This window comes from Leptidea sinapis, chromosome 44 (assembly GCF_905404315.1).
Source record: "Leptidea sinapis chromosome 44, ilLepSina1.1, whole genome shotgun sequence".
Lineage (NCBI taxonomy): Eukaryota > Metazoa > Arthropoda > Insecta > Lepidoptera > Pieridae > Leptidea > Leptidea sinapis.
Genome location: NC_066308.1, coordinates 5884186 through 5898582, shown reverse-complemented (window position 1 = coordinate 5898582; position 14397 = coordinate 5884186). Strand labels below are relative to the sequence as shown.

The 14397-nt window shown below is 40.4% G+C and overlaps 1 protein-coding gene across 1 annotated transcript in view; it reads left to right on the top strand.

Moving 5' to 3' along the window:
* The window catches only part of LOC126977244 (vanchrobactin synthase VabF-like), a 43178-nt gene extending 31072 nt beyond the window's left edge, over positions 1-12106 (top strand). The window contains exons 11-13 of the mRNA XM_050825976.1: positions 6948-7094; positions 11514-11671; positions 11896-12106. Of these exons, the coding sequence (XP_050681933.1) occupies positions 6948-7094; positions 11514-11671; positions 11896-12036 (446 nt within the window). The 3' untranslated portion in view covers positions 12037-12106. The remainder of the gene's footprint in view (positions 1-6947; positions 7095-11513; positions 11672-11895) is intronic.
* The last annotated feature ends 2291 nt before the right edge of the window (positions 12107-14397 follow it).

Sequence of the window (14397 nt, the reverse complement as noted above, 5' to 3'; positions counted from 1 at the left end):
AGGTACCGCCGCCCACAAGAGGTACAGCGGCAGACCGGCGAAGTGCAAGTTCAGAAATAGTGAACGCAAATAAAGACTCGTTCTTATAAGCGGAGTATTATTTCCAATCCCTGACCCACTCCCGTGTCAGTATTGTTATAGGTCAAAGAACAAAATTGTGGATCAAAGACACTTAACAATACTAAAGCGCTATCCTATTAATTGTAAGTTCATACAAATTGCTTTTTCTTTCGTCATTCAGTTTATCAGAAATAAAAATCTAGTTCTTGGCCTTTTAAATCCCGGTTCACTAGGTACACGTCATGTTAAAGAATATAGTTCAAAAGAAACAAGCCCGAAATTTAGGAGTACAGTTTGATAGTAAACTAAGGTTCGAGGATCACATTTTCTAACTGTTTCAATAATGAAACAGTAAGAAAATGTTATTATAGATTAAAAGTTGTTTACCAAATTCGTACATACTTAAGTGAAGATATTCGTATACGATTCGTATAAGATATATGTGTACGATGTGTGTAATTCCACCTTCGCACGACACGCCACAAATTAGGATATCATCCCCACCATCTCGATGTGTGGCGGTCCTCCACAGTGCGGTTTTCAAGGAGCTTTCTTCCTCGTACTACTAAGCTGTGGAATGAGCTTCCTTGTGCGGTGTTTCCGGGACGATACGACATGGGTACCTTAAAAAAAAGCGCATACACCTTCCTTTAAGGCCGGCAACGCTGTTGTGATTCCTCTGGTGTTGCAAGAGAATGTGGGCGGCGGTGATCACTTAGCACCAGGTTACCCGTACGCTCGTTTGTCCTCCTATTCCATAAAAAAAGGAAAACAATGATCGAGGGATGTTTGCTAGCCCGTACAAAGTTACTCATTCAGCGAGTACAAAATGCTTGCGCTAGGTTTTGTTTTCCAATACCTCGTAGAGCTCACGTATAACCTTTTATTAACAGTGCCAAGTATTTGAATATGCAATCACGCCGATCACTACACTCTGCCTGTCTACTATTTGGTGTAATCACCAAACAACAGCCATCATAACTTCATGAAAATCTTAAATTCTCCCAACGTAACGTAACAAGTGCTTTATTATTAATTTGCCCCACTCATAACGCAGCCGCATTTCGTGGTTTTTTTCGGTATACTGCCTCAAAATGCTGGAATAACATACCGCCTCCAATTAAAATCTCTTCATCTGTCACTGCTTCCAAAAACAATTCAAACGGCACTTGCTAGAAGTTCAGATAACCAGTTTAATATCTTGCTCTGTTATTAAGATATTATTTACCTACTTTAAATATCTAGTTGATAATGATAAGCACTTACGGGATTTGATGTTATTTGGTTTTATGTATAGAACATCATTGGGTTTTATAGTTAATTTATTGATGTCATAAGGATATATTTTATTTTGTTTAAAAGGTAAAAGTTATGACTTATCTATTATTTATTCAAACCTATTGTTATTTTATTTATAAGAAAAATTTTGCCGATTACTTTCTAATGTTATGATATTATGATTTAATGTTATGTTATTAATATTTTCCTTAAATTGAGAAGTGTATTAGTTACTAACAGATTAGATTTTTATTTTTTTGTATATACATAGCTTTATTGCTAATGTTTATGGTAGCAGCAGACTTGGAGGATTATAAATATATAAATATTTAATTCCCAAAGTCTATGTCTCGGTGTCTAGAGAATACCAGCGTTGAGAAGTAAAATTCACAACATAATGCTGACTAGACACCATTTTGATTCTGTAATGTCCATAATATAGTTATTAGTAATAAGATTTCTGTATTTTTGAACCAAATAAAGTTTTTAATTATTATTATTATTATATATCCCCGCAAAACAATATTATTATTATTATTTGAAGAGGGTGGCTATTTCCTGGTCCTAAAAGATTCCTAGTAACACCGCGTCCCGAATTGGACTATTGTGTTCGCCACTCATACTAAAGCTCATCGTCAAGCCCTGCCGCCTTTACGAACCGCAGTAGTTCCTTGACGCGAGTGTTGCAAACACTATCTGGTGGCACGAAGTAGTCACCAAAGATTGTGTTACGCTTATGCATTAGTGGGCCGCAGTCGCAGAGTAGATGAATAGGTGTTTCATCATCCTCAAGGCAGAACCTGCAAGCTTTGTCGCTTTTGATGCCGACCACACTGAGGTGCTTGTTTAGGCGACAGTGCCAGGTTAGCATCCTAGTGAATATGCATAGATTTTTCCTGTTCAATGATAGGGCTTCATTCGCATAGCTACTGTTGAATGCCCTTATCAGTGCTTTAGAGTGGTTTAAACCTGAAGAGTTGTTCCAGCGTTTAAGTGCTTTTTGTTTACATTGGTTACTCAGGGTGTGTTGGATGGCGCTCTTGGGCAGTCCACAAATGGGTTCCGGACCATATCGGACTGCTTTAGCCCCAGCTCTCATCTCATCGAGCTCATCGGCCATTTCATTGCCTATGATTCCGGCATGCCCTGGGACCCAGGAAGTCGTCCCTGGAAGGTAGTTCCACGATATAGTGTTTAACAGAGATTAATTGTGGAATCTTCTGATCAGGTAACATGCCTAATATGTGGTCTCGCAGAACTGAGTCCTCTAAAGTCCTAAGCGTTTGCGACATCCAGTTACATGAACCCCCCTGGGCGATTGCCCTCAGCATGTTTGCCTTCGCCTCTTGCTGTATGAACAGTGGAAGAAGCGGTAGGTTTAGCATTGCTTCAATGGCCGCACCAGGAGTAGACGTCATGGCCCCGGTTACCAACATACAGGCAAGCCTCTGCAGGCTATTTAGTCTGTCTGCAGTTGTTTTCTGGCTGGCTTTGTTCCACCACACAATGGAGGCGTATGTGATTGTTGGTCTCACAATTGCTGTGAATAGCCATAGGAGGATCTTGGGGCGCATTCCCCAATGTCTCCCTACCAGACGTCGACATACACCCAAGGTTGTTTTAGCCTTTTTCACGGCTTTGTCGATGTGAGAATTCCATGTGAGTTTCTGGTCGAATGTGACTCCCAGATACTTAACCTCAGCTGAGAATTCTAAAGTAGAGCCGTTCAAGGTGGGAGACTTCAGTTTGTTAAGTGTCCGTTTCCTCGTGAATGGCAAAATAACAGTCTTTCCTGCGTTGACTGACAGTTTGTTGACTGTACAACACTGTGAGATGATGTTTAGCACCTTTTGCAATGTAGAGCTTAGTAGGCTTTGGCAGAACCTCTGACGATAATAACTAGGTCGTCTGCGTACCCTAGTGCATCAATCCTGAGTTCTGCCAGCTTACTAAGAAGTTCGTCTACTGCTAGTGTCCATAGAAGTGGCGAAAGAACGCCACCTTGTGGGCAACCTCGCGTAGTGTATAGCTCCAGTGATGTCCCATGGAGGGAGATTAGAGCTTTGCGATTTGAGAGCATTGACCTTACCCATTTGACAGTGGTGGAGTCTACATTTTTGTTAATCCCTTCACTAGCGTGTCTGTCGGGGTATTGTCAAAGGCGCCCTCAATGTCTAGAAACGCACAGAGTGCAATCTGTTTGTCTTATAACGCCTTCTCGATTCTATCCACAAGTTGTAGAAGGGCCGTTTCTGTAGACCTGCCTCTACAGTAGGCGTGTTGAGAACTATGAATGGGCTTTAGGCTTAGAGCATCCTCTCTTATGTGTCTGTCCAAGACTTTCTCAATAACCTTCAGGAGAAAGGAGGTAAGGCTTATGGGTCTGAAGGAGATTGGCAGGGAGTAGTCCTTTCTGCCTGCCTTAGGTATAAATAGTACTTTAGCCCTAGTCCATTGTTCTGGAAGATAGCCCCAGGCAAAGCTTACCCGGTATATCTTGACTAGTAGCGGTACTAGGATATCCAAGCCTTTTTGAAGGAGCGCTGGAAAAATGTTGTCTAGACCGCTTGACTTGTGGGGTTTGAGAGTCTTGATGGCGCACCTTATATCCCGGGGTCTGATTATCTTTGCCGCTCTACGCCAGTCCTCGTCAAGAGGCCGTTGTGTAGGCGTTGCTACAGATGGTTGATGGGTAGCCCCCGGAAAGTGGTGGGCCATCAGTACTCTTACGTTTTCTACCTCGTCGGCTGTAAAAGATCCATCTGGTCTCTTAAGCAGGCCGGTTTGGCTAGGTTTGTCCTTGGCGAGCAGTTTGTGTACTCGGGATCCTTGGGGAGTTTTAGATAAATCCTCGCAGAACCTCTTCTAAGATGCTCGTTTGGCCTTCCTAACTTCTCTGTTGTATTCTGTTAGGGCTTCTTTGTAGGGTATTCTTCAGCCTTCTGGATTTCTTCCTTAGTTTGTTCAAGTTTGAATTCCACCAAGGCACTTTCCTGTTTGAGTGTTGTAAGGAGAGAGGGGAGCTAGCCTCGTAGGCGTCAGTGATGCCATCCGTGGTTACTTTCACTGCCAACTCTAGCTCATCCAGGGTTCTGATGCGCTTAGGGATATTCTCCAAATTACTCGTGAGTTTCTCTTTGTAGACAGTCCAGTTTGTTTTCTTTGGATCCCTAAACGTATATGTTTATTTTTCGAGGCAAGCCAAGATGTCAAATGCTATGTGTCGGTGATCCGATAGCGAAATTTCATCACTGACTCGCCAGTTTGATATTCGCCTGGCAATGTTGTCGGTAGCGAAAGTAATATCTAGAACTTCCTGCCTGTTTGAGGTAACGAAGGTTGGCTTATTACCTCTGTTTAGTACCTGTAGGCCGTTAGTGTCTAAGAAATTAAGAAGTTGCTCACTTCTGTGGTTGTCGTCGCTGCTTTCCCAAGTTGTGTGGTGCGCAATGACGTCGGCCCCGACAATCAGTTCCGCGTTGTTTCGTCGTGCATACTCGACCACTCTCGCCAATTCTGTTGTCGGGTCTCTTTCTTCATATGGAAGGTACGCCGAGCAAACGATCACCTTGGTGCCTTCCCAACCTTTGAAACAGATATACGCTGCAACAAAGTCGTCGGTGCAGACCTTTGTAACAGGTAAGAAATTAGTGTTCTTGTTGAAGACTATGCAAGCTCTGGGTTTTGATCCGCTGGTATTGTAGATTAACTTACCAGCGGTGTTCAGTCCCAGTATTTTGCCGGTGTTAACCCACGGCTTTTGTAGTAGGGCAAAGAGGATCTCACTACTCGCAAGGCATTTCTCCATTACTGCAGTAGCATCTTTGGCGTGGTGGAGGTTTGCCTGGAGTATCCTCGCCCTATTTCTGCGGTGCGTCATTGGATCCCACCGGAGGTGGAAGGCTTAGATGGGTCTGTCTTCCGGTGTTTCCGCCCGCTGCCAGAATTAGCCCGACTCTGATCCTTCCCTCCCCTGAGGGGACCTGAGACGTTCCTCGACATCGGCCCTTTGCCCCGGAACGTAGTTGTGGGGGCAGCCGGCCGTTGCGGGGTCCTTGAGATCCCGGTCGCACAGGCCCGCTGGTCTGGGTGGGTTGCTGTCCACTCGCTGCTGCGGAACCCTCAGAGACGCCCTTGATCTTAAAATTAATCTTTCTAAAACCAAGGGCAGCTCTGCACTCGGACTCTTTCAGAGTCTCCGCGGAGGGATCGTCCAAGGAAAAAGTGACCACTTGGCCTCCCTTGTCCTCCCTCGCGTGGAGCACCTTCCAGTGTTCGGTGTTCAGTCCCGCATTTTGCGCTCGAATCAGCTTCAGTGCCTCTTCAACTGTGTCAGCCTCAGTGTTCGGCAGAAAAGTCGTGGCTATGGAGGGTTTGGGCAGTTGTTCCTCCGACATGCATGAGAGCTCTGCTTCCGGCCACGGCTGCAGATCCTTGACTTTATCCACAAGCCACTCTCGGCTGAAATCATTTTCACAAGTCACCAGAATCCAGCCAGGCTTATGGGCAAAGCCCAAAAATGTCGGCCCGGTACCTTGTTCAGCCCCGGTGATCAAAGCAAGAAGTGCGCGGCGCACTTTCCGCATTTCGTCCTCGCTCATAGTATGGGTATGTCGAATGCCCACACGTGAGAACCCGGTTACCTCCTTGAAGCTAGCTCCCCGAGGTTGACTGAGTGTCATCTAGCCTGAGTACCTTCTTCGGCTGGGTTTTCGGAGAAATCTCCTCTGACCTGCCACGTTTTTCAGCTTTCGCTTCAGGTGGTGGAGGGTTGTGACCTGCTTTCTGTAGGTCATTCCAAGGCATTTTGGCTAACGCCTTGGCTTCCTCTACAGGCATGTCCGTTTGGAGAAGCTTTCTGAATCTTTTCCGGGCTGCACCGGACAGCTTCTTTGGCTTCGTCTTTATATTTCTCAGTTTCGAGTCTATTTCCGTAGGCGTTGTGGTTTCCTTAACGGTTGCCAGCTCGCCTGGGATTGGCCTCTCGACCTGAGGTAAGTTTTCGGTTCCCTTGGGGGCGTCTAGCCGCTCACCCTCGGGTTCCGAGATAGATAGGTTTGCACCTATGTTAGACAAAATAGAATTTAATATATTATTTTCTCCACTTTGTTCCCACGAGAAGCTAGGGAAATAAAGGTCACGAACCAGCAGAGCCCCGCTTACTGGCCGAAGGGCATAAAATAACACTCCGAGGTGCCCAGGTATCGGAGGTACACCGTTAAAGTCTGAGCTCTCCCCCAGACACGCAGCCCTCGTCACGGTACGTCTCACAACTTGGCTTGGATTCCCTCCTCCTTTATCCGGGCTTGGGACCGGCACCATACCAATCCTTTGATATAGGGAAGGATATGGAGGCGGAGTTGCAAAACAATAACTCCTCTTACAAGACCTTTTCGTAAAACTGTTCTCGGCAATAACTCACCAATTTCCAGGATGTTTAAAATACACATTCTCGTGTAATAATAATAAACTTCAAGCTGTATCTGCTTTCAATAGTATTATTGCATTTAGAGTTAGCTGTAGATTGTATAGTGTAGGTATTAATACTTGTATTAATGTAATTATCACTGGTGGGTTAAAAAATAAATAAATTTTATAATTTCCTACAGATGATGGCACACCCGTCGCTGTTGTACTGAACTTTGACGCAAGAGATGAACCGGACGTAGAGTTCACTTGGGGAATGGCAAAAATCATGGCGTTCTTTGAGTTCTTGGAGGGAAAAGTGAGAGACACAATGCTGCCAAAAGGAAAAGGTGAATGATTGAGAAGAATATGAGATAATATCTTAACCAGCTTTCTATTGCAAATAACCTTTTTTTAATATAAAAGTGTGTTAGTTTAATATATATGACAGTGAATTATTTGATGTTTATCAGTACGTAGTCTATCGGAGAGATCGCGAATCCACAAGGTTTCATAGTAAAAAAAATTGGGGGAGGGGTTCTTATAGCAGTCTCTACGTCATTGCAATCGCAAAGATTAACGCATGTCGAATCCAAATGCGAAGATGTATGGTTGGAGATCAAATCGACTGATTGTAAAAAAAATAACAATGACACGCTCGCTATGTGTGGTGTTTATCTGCCACCACCGATACAATTTCATATAATTGAAGAATTTATCAACAATTCAACTCGCAATATATTATCCACTTGTATTAATAATATTTTAATAGTTGGAGTGAAGTCTCCAACTATTAAAATATTATCAACGGTTCTTTGTCTGGGTCAAAAGTGAAACCCATTGAACCACATCTTATTGCTAGTCCTTCTAATAGTACACTAAACAATTTGCTCGTCGATTATAGTTGTCTCCATTCCCTTTAACAATCTAATTATTTAACTATGATCAGAAAAACGGAAATTCTGACAGGCTTAAAAAGACTTGATAAGTTTAAGGGTGCAGGCTCTGATGAAATCCCTTCTGTTTTCGCCGATGAATGCGCAGATGCTCTCGTTCATCCTCTTTTTATTGTTTTTAATAAGTCCCTTGATACTGGTGCCTTTCCTTCGCTCTGGAAGAATCTTTGATTTTATCATTATTTAAGAACTGTTCTCGCAATCTTGTGAAACACTACAGACCAATATCAATCTTACCCATATTTGCAAAATTATTTTAAAAATTAGTGTACCCTAAAATCCTTTGGCATTTAAAACACTCAATGGACCCCAATCAACATGGATTTTTTGCTGGTAAATCAACAACCACAAACCTTCTTTCATTTGTAAATGAAATCTCCTTATGTCTTGATAATAGATTTTGTGCTGACGCTATTTATAGCGATCTCCAGAAGGCATTTGATAGGGTATAGCACAGTATCTTATTAAATAAACTTTCAAGGTATGGAATATATGGAACTGTTCTTGAATGGTTTAGATCATATCTATCTAAACGCACGTGCAGAGTTGTGGTTAACGGTTTCATATCTGTATCCTTTGAGGCGACGTCTGGTGTTCCACAGGATCTCATTTAGGCCCCCTTCTCTTTAATATTTTCATAAGCGACATTGGTGAATGTTTTTTGAATTCAACATATTATTTATTTGCTGACGATTTGAAATTTTTTAGACCTATAAAATCTCCTCAAGATTATATTTTAGTAAATAAACAGATTGGTTAACTGGTGTTATTATAATAGAATCACTCTCAATACGTCAAAATGTGTGGTGATGAAGTTCTCATGAAAAAAATTCAATTTAAATTCTTTGTATAAATTTAATGGGACGGTATTAACTCAAGTGGACTTTATTCGCGATTTAGGCATAACATTAGACAGAGAGCTTAAGTTTAATATACACATCGATACTATGCTAACAAAGCATTAAAAACATTAGGTTTTGTCATAAGGAATTAGCAAAGAATTTAATTCTTTTCAAGCGAAAATAACGATTTTTAATGCATTTGTTTGCAGTATCTTAGAGTATTGTTCTGTGGTATAGAGTCCTCACTATACAATAGTAGATTAGAAAAAATCCAAAAACGTTTTATATGGCATCTTTCTTATCAATCCAATCTATGAAATCTATTAGACAACTATTCAGAACGTTTGCGATATTTAAAGATGCACACACGACTGATAGGAGGAAAATATTGGATTGTCTCTTTTTATATAAAATTGTTAACAGTGGAATTGACTCCCCGAAATTCTCTCGTTAATTAATGTATCGCTCCCATGAGACTCCCGAGAATCAGCAAATACGATACATTTTCAACAAATACTACAAAGTCTAACCTAGGTCACTTTCGTACTCTTAATAGAATTTTTCGCACTTAAGCCTTCCGAAAGTTGATCGAAGTATAGGCATTTTTAATGATAAGCTCTCTGCTTTTCGGTATAAACTTCCGAAATTGATATGTTGCTAGACAGGAATATAATTTGCTGCTCAACAAAAATTATTCATTTAATGTAATATTTTAGTTCTGCCGTATTTAAGAAAAATAAGTTTTGTTCATATTTATTTATAATTGTATTGTTTCTTATTATTTAATTGTAGTATATTGTATCTTAGTATTAGTTCTTATGTTGTTAAAATTCAAAAATTGTGTTTGTTTTACTTACATCTGGTCGTTGCCTGTAAGTGCAATAACACTTAGACTTATTTAGAATTATATTTAATGTAATTAGTTAGTGATTGTTGTATTGGCGATGCTAATAAATAAATCAATCAATAAATACATAAAAAAACCAATTTAAAACATAAAAAGCTTATTCGAAATGGTCTCCATTGGCTGCAATACAGTCCGTTAAACGTTGAGAACCTGTATCAATAGAATACGGATTGTTTTAGGAACTCCAAATTATCATGGCATTTAGAGAAAGACTAAAACTGGCTATAAATCATAATCCAGCGGATTAAGATCGGGAATAGACGACGGCCAGTCTTCAGCTCTGATGAAGTCAGAAAAGTTTGTTTCCAACCAAGACTGCGTAGGCCGAGTCTTGCTGGAAGGATCTTTCTTGGTTATTGAACATGATGTTGTTAAGGTGTTTCACTACCTTCTCAAAAATGGTATTTTGATACACTTGTGCCGATGTTTTGATATCTTTTTCACAAAAGTATGGCTCAGTCACTCCTTCATAGCTTATACCCCACCAAATTATCACTGAAGTCGGAAGGAAGTGTCCACGTTGCACTCTTTCGACTAAATGGGAAGCTTCCTTAGAGCTTTGAACATAAATACGGTCATTTTATTTGTTAAAATGTTCCTCAATTGTATAAAAATTCTCATCCGTAAACAAAATTTTTCTGTGACCTCCCTTTGCGTACCGCTTAAGTAGTTGTTTCGATTTTACCACCCTATTCTTTTTTAAAGTATCAGTTAAGAAATGACCAGTACGTCTCTGCAGGCTCCAAGTCCAAAGTCATCTTTTAAAATACGCGACATGGTTCTAGGTGATATCTTCATCTCCCAAGATAAAATCTGTTGCTTTCAGACAGGATTTCTTCGAATTCTTTCCCTAACTGCTTTGACCACCTTTTTCGTACGAACACTACGTGTACGGCCGGACGTGGCTTTTTCTGTCACAACCAGAGGAGGTTTCATACTGCGAATGGAAACTTTTAAAAACTGCGTTTGACTCCATACCTACTTTGTGTAATGCAATCACAGCGATTCGGTTCTCATTATCACCCCACTCCATTTTAATATCACAAAATATTGTACAATGTATTGACGCCCAAACGAGAAAACTCAATCAACAATCATATAAAAATGACAGATTCCAAATTCAAATGTAAGATTTTGTTTATTTTTAATTGTAACAGTATTTATGGCCAGACTAAGTATATATAAATCCAGTGTCCCTGATGTTTGTTTTTAGTGAGCTCCTAATCTAATGAACGGATTTAAATGTGGATTATCATGCGATGCAGTTTCGTCCAACTTGAGAGTTATGATAGTATTAATTTCGATTTGGGACCCATAATTATTTTTATTTCCAATATTTGTTTTGTATGGACATGCTTTCTATGATAGAATTTATTGACGCACGGTTTGACAGTTTAACTGTGAAACAATTTCATTATAACAACATGGAGCATATTTTACGAAATATTCTTGATTTTATGAAATATTATTGACATTGTTATGATATATTAAAAAACAGTATATTTTTTTTATGGAATAGGAGGACAAACGAGCGAACGGGTCGCCTGGTGTTAAGTGATCACCGTCGCCCACAATCTCTTGCAACACCAGTAGAATCACAGGAGCGTTGCCGGCCTTTAAGGAAGGTGTACGCGCTTTTTTTAAGGTACCCATGTCGAATCGTCCCGGAAACACCGCACAAGGAAGCTCATTCCACAGCTTTGTAGTACGTGGAAGAAAGCTCCATGAAAACCGCACTGTGGAGGACCGCCACACATCCAGATGGTGGGGATGATATTCTAACTTGTGGCGTGTCGTGCGGAGGTGGAATTCGGCGGCAGGAATCAGGTTAAACAGCTCTTCGGAACATCTTATTTACCATTTAACAGAACAACGTCTGTCGGGTCAGCTAGTATCAGTAAAATCAGTTGAGCGTCATATGTATACAGTTTTTTGTACGAGGAAATGAATAATATTCTGTAATAAACCGGGGAAGTTCTCGTACTTTATCTACTGTTGACAGAGAACGGGACGTCCTAGAATATTGTATTATAATGACTGACATAATATACTAAATGTTCACAGGTGCTATTCTCAACTCGATCATGATGGCAACCTGTTCCAGTCTAAGTCCCGCTGACAACGTGGCAGCTATTCGCCAGCTGGAGATCGCGACAGTGAACATCGCTCGGGAGAGGCGGTTTCTTGGTGTTTTCGCCACGAATACCAGCCCATTGACACAGGTCGGTTATTTCTAACACTCCAAATCTCAAATGCCATGAGCTGTAAAATTTATGATATAATTTTTGGATGTAAAATCTGCTCGCTAAAATGTTATTGCTCAAGGCGTCGTCGTGGTCATGAAACAATTAGAATGTAGTATTATGAATATTGCTTTTGCCGAGCTGTGATTTAATAAATTCCAGCACTAGTTTGAATTAATAACTGACGTCATTCCTATTTTCAGCAACTCGGCAGAGATGTACTCGGCTTCCAGATTCTTCTAGACTACCAAGTCAACAAGTACGTAGACCCCAACGGCGACAGACTCTTCGCAATGGCCCCAGACGATCTACGGGCTATGGTGGTTTGGAAGCCAGTGGAATAACGCTTAATATTACTGACAGTATATTTATACCTTTTGTTAACATTCAAATAATAAAAATACCTATGGATAAGATGGTAAATTTTTCCAAATATCTTAGTAAATCAACTTCAAAAGCTTTTCCAGCGATGACAGGCGGGGCCATGGAGATGAACATATAAAGCTCGCGGGCCTCTCATAATGAGCCTCGACCCTTGGACCAGCTGTGTGCTAATGTGAAAGGAGAGAAGATAATTTAATATCTTATATTAGGTCCTTACATATGAAATTGGCGTTTTGTATGGGAGGAACAAAAAGTCGAATATTTTTAAATATAATATATTTAATTAATCAAAGTATGAACGATTGTTTTCTATGCACTTTTGCCATCTTATAGGTAGTTCATTGATCCCTTTACTAAAAAAACCAGTCGGACGGGAATCAATAAAATCTGTGAAGGCGATTTGGACTGCCCCATCAGAGTTAAATTTTTCCCTTGCAAGAAGTTCTCCAAATTTCGAAAAAAATGGTAATCTGTTGGAGCAAGGTCCGGGGAGTACGGAGGATGTCTTAGACATTCCAATTGAAGCTCTTCTAATTTCGTAGCCGTCTGTTGTGCAGTGTGTGATCTAGCGTTGTCGTGAAGTAGCAGTGGCGTGGAGCGATTGACCAGCCTAGGTTGTTTAGCCGCTAGCATTTCCATCATGGTTTGTCATTGCTGACAATAGACATCAGCCGTAATAGTCTGGCCAGATTTGAGAAAACTGCAATGAACAATACCGGCACTAGTCCACCAAACGCTTACAAGTAACTTTTTTGGGGTTAATTTTCGCTTGGGGCAGGATTTGGCTAGCTGGCCAGGATCAAACCATTGCGCTGAGCGCTTCCGATTATCGTAAAGAATCCATTTTTCATCACAAGTAATGATTCGGTTTAAAATACCTTCATTATTGTGCCGGTTCAGTAATGTAACGCAGCAGTCGACGCGCGTTTGCCGGTTTGCTTCAGTCAATTCGTGAGGTACCCACCTTTCAAGCTTTTTAATCTTACCAATTTGCTTCAAGTGAATTAAAACAGTTTTATCACTTACACCGCAGCCTGCAGCTAACTCGGACGTGGTTTGCGATGGATCCGCTTCCACAATAGCCTTCAATACTTCATTATCAACTTGGGTCTCAGGCCGTCCACGGGGCTTGTTCAGTAGGTCAAAATTTCCAGAACGAAAACGTTGGAACCAAAAACGAACTGTGTTTTCTTTTGCAACATGACCGCCATACACATCATTCACCCTTCGAGTCGTTTCCGCAGCACTAGTGCCACGGCGGAACTCGTACTCGTAAATAATGCGATACTTTAAGTTTTCCATTTTGTAAAATTAGTGACGCAAACAGAAAAAAAAAACAAACAAATTTGAATTTGGAATTCCTTATCAAAGAGGAGAACATCGTGATTAAAGTGGCCAGTACGAAATCCGCCAATTTCATAGGTAAGGACCTAATATTATGGTATTCTATTATAGTCCACTGGAATTTTGGTTTCAAGAGACTTCTAACCGTATGGTGAGATGTAGTGTATGCATGAACGTTTGTTATAATTAAACATTATTTAGACAGGATGAGTATTGAAACGTCAACAAATTAGAACTGCAGGCCTACCATGAACTCTTATTGCGATTCAATTGACAACCTAAAATGAACTGCTTTGCTATTTCATACCACGACGTCATTAGGGCTAAGTATCCAATATAGGTTGACGTCAAATCAAGTCGGAAATTGAATCGCAAAATGTTTTAGCTCGTTCATTCATTCGTACCATGAGGTAATATTTCAACCTAAACTGGATAGCTTATGTGTCAAGGTGAGCGATTCAAAGAAAGTTGCTATTTCTAAGCCGGAAAGTGTATCGTTTTGTTAAATAACTTTTAAAATAGTGAAAACATGCAGAAAAGGAAAATGGAATTGTACAATAACAACTATTTTGTAAAACAAAATACTGAAAATAAATACCGAAAATGAAAATTCTAAAGACAAGGCAGTAAAGCCATCGCAAGAACTAATTAAAAAAAATGTAGTCTGTGCTCCTGTCCTGTCCTGTGTAAAATAGTTGAGCTCGTGAGAAGAAAAGAATATTATAAGAAACTGAACGGCCACTCTTTTCAATAAAATAGAGTATTTTACAATGGCTGTTGCATACAAAACAAATTATTTTGTAAGGTTCCGCATCTAATATATGAGACGTGTTTAAATAATAAAAACTATTTCATAAAAAGTAATAAATAATTAACTGTATAAATATAAATTATCGTATATTGGAGGCATGAACCTTTAGAGCTTGAACTCATTGTTTGTGTGAGGATGCTTCGTGAACATGATGGTCGTGATTATT